A 9,942-nucleotide genomic window follows, 5' to 3' on the forward strand; every position below is an offset into this window, starting at 1 on the left:
TAGTGGAGTTGGAATTTGAGCCCAAGTCTGGCTAACTTCATAGCCTGTGCCTATAACTGTGATATAAGGTTGAAAAAACACATTGTGGTCATATTAAGGTTTTTGTTTGCCATGTCAGGAGTATAGATTGTGTTTTATTATAGGAAACCTTTTGAGGTAGTTTTAGGTATGTGGAAGTACAGGTATAGTGTAAGGTGTATATTGGAAGTGTAATTGGGAAGACTAGGATCAGGATGGTTAGTTGGGGATATATTGTAATAATTAGGGAAGGGGTAAATGAGGGCCTGAAGTAGAGAAATGACAGTAAAACGTGGTCTTGATGAGACTGAGATCTGAAATAGAATCAGCAGGATTTTGAAATTTCAACCTATGAACTGATAATTATATCATTATTATAGACAGGAATGGAGAAGGAGGAGCTGGTTTTAGGAGACTGTGTGTGTGTGTATATATATATATATATATATATATATATATATATATATATATATACACATACACACACACACACACACATGTATGTATATGTGTAATTCTATGCATTTTACATATATACATGTATATGTAAAATAGACATGTGTGTGTGTATTTCCCCCAACCCCGGGGTGGGGGGAGGGTGCAGGCATTTAGAGAAATCAGAGATAAAGATCAGATTTGGTTTTTATCATAATTGTCCACAGTTGATTTTAAGCTGTGGAAAGATTAGGTGGCACTGGGTGATAAATCATGTGAAACAAGGATAGAACTTTGAGGGATTAGAAAGGTGTACCTTTAAAAGAGAGATGAGGCGTATTTGTAACCATCACAGTGGCTGAGAACGCCAGAGACTGAGAACACTGAGAACATGGCTTTTGTTTTCCTTAGTGAAGATGGTGGTGAGGTCATTTGTTCAAAGTAAAGGGAGGTAGCTAAATAGGGAGGGGAAAAGGAAAACTGAGAGCTAATAAGACTCTAGACTTGTTATTTCTAGTTATCAAGGTCTGTAGCAAAATTAGCTATGATCTAAGTTTCCCCTTGGGTTTGGATCTTATCCTAATCCTTATGACTTAAAAAAGCCCTCTAGACTATGACACCTATAGATAGTTCCAAATATTAACTTATTATATAACTGGATTTGGTCTTACAGAAATTTGTATTTCTCATTTTGATAAAAATTACCAGAGTCTCAGACATTTTTCTTACTTATACCATACTTACCATACTAACCCATCAGTTCTGATTTTCAGAAATAACTTATTATTTTTTTCAATATCTTAATCTCTGTGGTTAAGCAAAGGCCTCTGTTTGATTTTGTTACCTTGTACTTACCTTATTTGAATACTCCTTACTTACTGGAGTACTTTGTATTCTGGTTATTCTGCAGATTATGGATAAAGCAGATTGTGGGGTATGTTAATAGCCCAGTTAGGTCAGAATAATAAAAATAACAGCTGTAGCTTAATGGTTGCTGATTATTTTGTAGGTAGCACCTGAAGATATTTATTACAGTTTTCATTAAGGAAATGAAAATTTGGGAAGGTTAATTCCTTAACAAGTGACAGACTTAGAATTCACACCTACCCTGTCTGGATCCAAAATCTTTTCACTAGACTAGTACTATACACCATATATATATATTTTTAATAGTGGTTTGGTAAGTGATAAATGCAGTTCTCCCAAAGGTAGTGATTTATTCATAGGAAATACTTTGTTATATTGGTTGGATCAATTACCTATATCTAACTAGTTTTTCAAAAATGATATCATAATCTATGGAGTTTTATTACCTTTATTGCATTCATGGGTACATTTGATTATTAGAGCATTCTTAATTTGTAGTAACTCTTGGAGGATAGTTTATTTATTCACTTTATTTTTGTTGACATTTTAGTTACAGAAGAACGGTCTGAGGAAAAATGGTATTTTGAAAAATGGCCTGATCTGTGACTTCAAGTTTGGACCCTGGAAAAACAGCACTTTCAAACCCACTATTGAGAATGATGACACAGAGACAAGTAGCAGTGACACATCAGATGACGACGATGTGTGAAGGATTTCCTAACAGCTTTAGAAATTTTAGTGTGATACATCTCTCATACAGTTTGGGGTGAATTGTAAAAATGAAGAACTATAATTTATGTAGTAAAATACCCCATTAGAAGATGATTTTTTTGGGGAACTTCAATATGAAGAAAACCAAGAATGTTGTGTTGGGCTGTGTTGAACATTATTTCTTTGTTAAATGAATGTTGTAGAAATGAGGACTTTGGTTGATCCAACATTGACTTTCTTCATCACTGCAGCATTTCTCTGACTAGCAATGTGACGATGTAACAAATGAGATTTTCTCATTTAATAATAAAAAAATTGTGTAATGTTTTGCAAAGCTTCTGTCTTAAAATGTCCAGGTCTTAAGAAAAAAGGCAGCTTACACTGTTTTGCTTGCAGAGTCGTATCTTTTTCGTACAGTGGAAATCCTCAAGTCCACTTTGTGCGGCTCCCCCCACCCTCACCCCTCACCCCCTGCAAAAAAGGACAATGTAGCATGTTGGCTAAAACTGGAGCAAAGTGCACTAAAACATTAATTTCCTGAACTCAACTATTGTACTAGTCACCTTTTAAAACATAAATTGCTCTTTAGCCATTTGTAGTTCAGTAAATGTTACAGGAAAGACTTGCCACATTTTCTTCCAAATTTTAAGAGGTGATTTTCAAGAGCTTTATTTGGGTATGTTGTCAGACCAGGATTTTCAGAGTTGATGGAAAAGAATCTTGTGGGAAAACTTATTTTGATAAATTATTACACATGCAGAAAAACTGATCACACTGACTGGATCTGTCCACAACATGAAAAATAAACTGGATTTTCAGAATATTGTCGTTCTCTGTAGTGTTAAAGGTATTGGTCTGTAAACATAATGTGGTTTATTCACTTATTAAAACAAAGTTAAACTTTATTAAAGATGGTGATTACCTTTTGAGTTTAGAGAAAGAAAGCTATGGAAAATAGCTTTTTTACTATCAACTGCTTAACAAGTTTATTAAATGAATGTTAACCACTTTATTTTTCATTTGCACATTAATTTTAGAATCATTTCTGTTTACTGCTCACTGGAAGAGTAATTTTGCTCTTTTTTTTTTTTTGTATTTTTGATTTTTCTGATTTTGTTTATCCACATTTGCTTTAGCTTTCTCCATCCCACTCCCATGTTTAAATACATTCTGATTGTAAAGAGCATAATCTTAGAGCAAAAATGTTTTAGGTTTTATGTCTGATTGAGGTAATCCTCAAGATTTTTAAATTGTGTTTTCTCAGAAGGCTTCAGTGTTTTTGCTGTTTCCATTTCAGTAATCCTACTCAAGTTCCCCAGCTTCCACCAGAAGCCAGATTTTTTTGGTTCACATTGAGACTGGTGATGTTGGGGAAATTTAAACAAAACACAATTTCAACCCCACAAAACTTATGGAGGGTGGCTTAGAGTGGTAACAAAGTATTAAATATATCTTAAAGTTATCATTTAAAATCAGCTTTTATTATATAATATGCCACAAGTCAGTCCAATCACTTAAAGTAAAATGTAGCATTAGCCACAAGAGAACCTGAAAGTATGCTTTCACAAAGCCTGTCAGTATCATATATTGAATGTTTTTGGGACTCTTAGATTTCACTATTTCGTTTATGGGTTAATAAAATCTATCAGATGCAAATTGTATTTGCTAACACAAGCTAGAAGGGATCTGAGAAATGTGGTTTACATTTGAAATCTAATGTGTTTTCTAAATAGCTTTCAGAAAAGATTCTGGAATTTTTAATTTTCTGGCATTTTCTGCTTTCTATTCAGATTTTTTTTTTTTTTTTGCCTTAACTCTTTATCAGCAGTTGTTTATTGTGCATTCACATTGTTATATTGAATGTGTTTAGTGTGGCAAGATACAACAGTGTGATTATGTGTTACATTATAGGCTTAACCAGTTTGGCTACTGAGTGGGCGGAGCCATACAAATGTATTTTGATAGAATGGTTAAAGCTTAGCATAATTTTAAGTTGCTGTTGAAATACAGGCAGCTGGTAGAGTTTGAACTGTATTGTTTGAAAGGGAGCCCACAAGTAGTATAGAAACTAGTTAAATTGTACATCTAGTGTGAAATTGCCAAACCCAGGACATGGAGGCCTGAAAAAAAAATGTACTACTTTTGATTGCTTCAAACTCAGTTTCTCTGCAGCACGTTCTTTTTTACAACCACTTTATTGTGGTATAAATTGGCATAAACTACATATTTAAAGCATATAATTTGATAACCTTTGACTTGTGAAACCATTGCTGCAGTTAAGGTAGTGAATACATGTCACGCTGAAAAGCTTTTTAGTGTTTCCTCCTTTGTGATCCTTCCTTTTTACTACTACTCTCCTGTCTTCCCAGCCTTTTTTTTTTTTTTTTTAATTGAAATGAGCAAAATTCTTATGGTAATGGGTTTAAAATAGCATTTCCAAAATTATATCTTGTTTTATATTAAGGGTTAGAATAACTTTTATTTCCATAAATATATTTTTATTAAAGTTGAAATGTAGAAGTGTTAATCTAAAAATAATCAGATCGATTTGATAATAATAGGTTTACCTTAATTACAGTTCAGTATGTTGACGGGCTTGGTATCTAAACATTTTTAGTTCCTTTTGCTAATGTTTATATGTAATGTTGTTAGAATATGATTATATAAACATTTTAAACTTATTTAGGAATAAGTTTAAATAAGAATAATGTCCTAAATAACTTATTGACCCCCCCCCCCCCAAAACATAATTAACCTTAACCTGACATCACATTATACTGGGATGATCCATAATCTTTTACTCAAAAAGTTTGTAAAAGATGTTTTATTAAAATGTGCTTTTATTAGAATTCAGATACTTGGATTAGAAAAGGCACTTGTGAAATTTTTCTTCAAAGTGAGATTTTTATTTTGGCTTATAAACTTAGAGATATATTGCTAGGCTTTTAAATAGTAGAGTATCACCAATTGTGAGAGGTGGATATTGTGAGTTTTTCTTTTGCACAGTCGTGTTTCTGGAGGTTATAATCCTTACTTCGCTGTTGAGGAATGAGTGAGCAGGGCATTTCAAGCAATAGTAAAATCCCTAAAACCTCCAAGTGCTGCAGTGAAGTTTCAATCCTACTTTGTTATTTAATGTTAATTTCCTTGCCTTAGGGCTGAATGCTAGAATTTAGAAAAATGATGGAGCTCCCAAGAGAGCTTTGATTATTTTAATATATAATTCTGGGTGCTATCTAACACATGGATCTGAAAAGTTAGTAGTTAAGGGCTTGAGAATATGTGTAATTCAGTCATCACCTACTTTAAAAGGTTTTGTAATTGAAGTTCTCTTGTGTACTTGTGAGGCATAACTTGTGCAGTTAATCATTTGCTGACATTTAACTTATCCTGTACGTTTCACTCTACCTTATCCATTTGTAATATTTGTTTTGTAGAAACCTAATCTGAAACAGTGATTGAAATTTGTAATGTGTCAAATCATTAGGTGTGTTAGGACATTACTGTAGCATGTTTAATGCAGCCATGTCCTAACTCTTGGTATACATAAGACCCCATGTTGTAGTAGTTTCCAAATTTGCACATTGATGTCATTAGCTTTAAAAAATGGTGATTCTAATTTTTTTTTTTTATAAATTTATTTATTTTATTTATTTTTGGCCGTGTTGAGTCTTCGTTGCTGCTCGTGGGCTTTATCTAGTTGTGGAGAGAGGGGGCTACTCTTCGTTGTGGTGTGTGGGCTTCTCCTTGCTGTGACTTCTCGTTGCGGAGCACGGGCTCTTGGCGCGTGGGCTTAGGTAGTTGCAGCACGCAGGCTCAGTAGTTGTGGCTCATGGGTTCTAGAGCACAGGCTCAGTAGTTGTGGCGCACGGGCTTAGTTGCTCCACGGCATGTGGGATCTTCCCGGACCAGGGCTCGAACCCGTGTCTCCTGCATTGGCAGGTGGATTCTCAGCCACTGTGCCAGCAGGGAAGCCCGATTCTAATGTATTGACATGCAGTATGGTGGAAGTAGTTACACCTGGATTGAATTCTGGTTTTGCCTTTTATGTGAGCTGTGATCTTAATCCAGATAGCTTCTTGAGATGTTTATTCCATAGAGTTACTGTAAGGATGAAGAGAATCACTAACACTTGGTGTAAATCCTGAGTACATAGTAGGTGTTCCATAAATTTTAGCTGTTTAATCACTACTGTTAACACCATGTTATTCAACAGAAACTCCAAGTAGCATGTAGTACATATTTTAAAAAATTATGTTAGATTAAACAGGCAGAAACTTTTAAATGGTTGTGTATGGTGTGAAACATCTGGTTGAGTTCTCACAGTGAACTAAAACTGAACTGTTTCATCTCTGCTTCACTTGTTTGACATTATGCTCAGTTATGAACTAAGCTTGATAATTTGGTAAACCTCACCTTAAAGATTAAGTAAAATCAGTTTTCTGAAATGTAATCAAACTTTAGTGGTAAATCATATTCTTGTGAACTAATTACAAAGATGGGCTTCAGTGCTTTCAAACTTTTAAAAATAGATTTGCCTCCAACAATGACATCATTTCATGTGATTTGTGGAAATAACAATTCAAAGCTGGAGTTTGACTTGCTAACTCCATTTCTGTCGAGGTTTCTTCCTTTTTCTGGGATGCTAAAGATGAACAGATAATGGGCTGGAGATGGTGATGAGAGGAATATGACTTTTTAAAAGCTGCTTACCCTTCTTAAATGGACACTAGATCATGGAATAAGCTCATTAGGTCTGGGAGACATTGATGACTTGAGAAAATTAGATTTAGGTATCAACTTTTGTGTTAAGAGGTTTGTGATTCTGTAATGACATTTTCTTTTTTTAAATTAATTTTTATTGGAGTATTGTTGATAAACAATGTGTTTCTGCTGTATAGCAAAGTGAATCAGTTATACGTATATCTACTGTTCTTTAGATTCTATTCCCATATAGGTTATTACAGAGTATTGAGTAGAGTTCCCTGTGCTATACATATACAGCAGGTTTTTATTATCTATTTTATATATAGTGTGTATATGTCAATCCCAATCTCCCAGTTTATCCCTCCCAACACCCCTCCCCCCCCCCGCCCTTCCTCCTTGGTAACCATAAGTTTGTTTTCTACATCTGTGACTCTTATTTCTGTTTTGCAAATAGGTTCATTTGCACCATTTTTTTAGATTCCACATATAAGCAGTATCATATGATATTTGTCTTTGACTTAACTCAGTATGACTGTCTCTAGGTCCATCCATGTTGCTGCAGATGGCATTATTTCATCCTTTTTTATGGCTGAGTAATAATTCCATTGTATATATATACCACGTCTTTTTTTTTCTTTAAGATTTAATTGTTTATTTATTTTTGGCTGTGTTGGGTCTTCGTTGCTGCACGCGGGCTTTCTCTAGTTGCGGCGAGCGGGGGCAACTTTTCATTATGGTGCACGGGCTTCTCCATGCAGTGGCTTCTCGTTGTGGAGTACAGGCTCTAGGCTTGTGGGCTTCAGTAGTTGTGGCGCTTGGGCTCAGTAGTTGTGGCGCACGGGCTTAGTTGCTCTGCGGCATGTGGGATCTTCCCGCACCAGGTATGGAACCCGTGTTCCCTGCGTTGGCAGGTGGATTCTTATCCACTGCGCCACCAGGGAAGTCCCTACCACATCTTTATCCATTCCTTTGTCGATAGACATTTAGGTTGCTTCTATGTCCTGGCTATTGTAAATAGTGCTGCAGTGAACATTGGGGTACATGTATCTTTTTGAATTATGTTTTTCTTTGGATATATGCCCAGGAGTGGGATTCCTGGATCATGTGGTAACTCTCGTTTTTAAAGGAACCTCCATACTGTCCTCCGTAGTGGTTGTACCGATTGACATTCCCACCAGCAGTGTAGGAGGGTTCCCTTGTAATGACATTTTAGATATGAGAGTGCCTTTTCAGTAAGGAATTTGTTGTCAAATTCAGCCTTAATGCATCTTTAATGTGGTTTTCTTTAAAGACTGGAGAAATGGGCAAACTAGCAATTAACTGATGTTTTTCTTCGGTTAGTCTGGATACTGTAATAGTAGTAGTTGCTTTATAAGAAGTTAATTTGGTGAGGTGAAAAAGTATTTTATTTGGAGTTAGTATTTCCCCTCAAATTTGAACTTAATGTCCTGACAATGTTTAGCATTTATTATTTTGGTGAAGTGAGTTATAGAGTGAGTCATTTGGCAGAATGGATAAAACCTGGGTACTGAGAAGTAAGGCATATAGGGACCATCTTTATGCCCAAAGAGAGGCATAGAGGCTTCATGCCACCTATTAAGATGTCTGTAATTTCCTTCTGGGAGATTTTTTTAAAATTGCGTGTTGGCAGACTTTCTATAAAGGGCATATGGTAAATATTTAGGCCATATAATCTGTTGCAGCTAGTCAAATCTGCCATTATAGCATGAAAGCAACCATAGGCAGTATGTAAATGATTGGATGTGTTCTGTGTTCGAATAAAACTAGCTATCTAGGGACAGTAGTTTGCTGATCCCTCTTCTAAGTCTTAAGGACCAGACCTTTGGAAACTTAAGTAAAGTAAAAGTTGGGTTGTGGTATTTGATCTTTGCACCATTACCTGGATGATTTTTCAGTCTTGCAAAATACTTTTAAGAAAATATTTTTCCTGTTTTTGTAAAGATGATTGTAGTATTTATCCAGATAAAATACACTGAATCCTGAATCACACTGAAGGAAATGCAGATTTATCAATGCAATACAAATAGAGACTTCTACTGAGAAAGTGGGAAAACTTTAGTAAAACATGGAGAGTTTTAGAAGGACAAACTTTTTTATCCCCTAAAAGTGCAGTAATTTCTTTCTTGACTTCCGTTACTCTGCCAGCATTCTGTACTTTGTGTGTTTATAAACATAAAAAAATGTCTTTTTCATTCTTGATTTTGTCGACAGTAATATGAATCAGTTATTTTAAAGGAAGAGCCTTTAGGCAAAGCCTTTGGTAGAAATTAGAGCTTTTCTCTGAAGCGATGGGGGAGTTTGTGGTGAAGAGTATGTTATCCTCTTTGTTAGACATGAGTCGAGAATCAGAAGCATCTCTGTACCAGCAACAGGAAATAAATTGGAACAAGAGCTTTGAAACAAGTCAGGGTCCAAGGTTTGGTATTGGAAGTTACTATTACAAGACATCAGGTTCCCATCAGATTTTTGGTGCCTGCATTTGGAGTCTGGTGGATGGATGCTTGTAAGACTGCCCAGATAGTAGCTCAGTTAATCTCTGAGTAGTGCATATTCAGGCCAACAATTTGGCACAGAGGACAGTACCAAAATTATTCCTGAGGTTGGAGTGAGAGAAAGGTCTCATGTCTGTGATGGGGGAAAAAGGTAAAATCAGTGTATTGAATCTGAACCCGGAAACTAGAGATAGGAAACTTCCTCAGCTAGTGAAGCTGCAAAACGATGTAGTTAAGCCATTCCACAGGTACCACATGGGCTCTAAATCCATAGAAAAGAATAAGGAATAAGTTGCTGCAGCAAAGACTGAGAAACCCTACCATACCTCACTAGAGGCAGGGCTAAACAGAGTCTTAACTGGCTCCAGGTTCAGTTAACCTGCTCTGTCATCCAACCTAGATAATAAGGGGATCTGATCCAGAATGGAGAGTGAAAAACTGTGGAGGTACAAACTCTGTTAGTTTACATTTACATTTTTTTTTTTAAAGGAAGTCCCACCTCCTAGAGTTCTTTTTTTTTTAAATTAATTAATTTTTATTTATGGCTGTGTTGGGTCTTCGTTTCTGTGCGAGGGCTTTCTCCAGTTGCGGCAAGCGGGGGCCACTCTTCATCGCGGTGCGCGGGCCTCTCACTATCGCGGCCTCTCTTGTTGCGGAGCACAGGCTCCAGACGCGCAGGCTCAGTAATTGT

At 35.9% G+C, this 9,942-nt stretch overlaps 1 protein-coding gene across 6 annotated transcripts in view; it reads left to right on the plus strand.

Moving 5' to 3' along the window:
• Positions 1 to 2,852, plus strand: part of GPBP1 (GC-rich promoter binding protein 1) — a 72,486-nt gene extending 69,634 nt beyond the window's left edge. For all 6 annotated transcript variants that reach the window (XM_059916402.1, XM_059916401.1, XM_059916405.1 and 3 more), the window contains one exon: positions 1,871 to 2,852. In XM_059916402.1, the coding sequence (XP_059772385.1) occupies positions 1,871 to 2,029 (159 nt within the window). In that variant the 3' untranslated portion in view covers positions 2,030 to 2,852. The remainder of the gene's footprint in view (positions 1 to 1,870) is intronic.
• Positions 2,853 to 9,942: the final 7,090 nt, after the last annotated feature.

The sequence above is a fragment of the Balaenoptera ricei genome, chromosome 3 (assembly GCF_028023285.1).
Source record: "Balaenoptera ricei isolate mBalRic1 chromosome 3, mBalRic1.hap2, whole genome shotgun sequence".
NCBI classification, from domain to species: domain Eukaryota; kingdom Metazoa; phylum Chordata; class Mammalia; order Artiodactyla; family Balaenopteridae; genus Balaenoptera; species Balaenoptera ricei.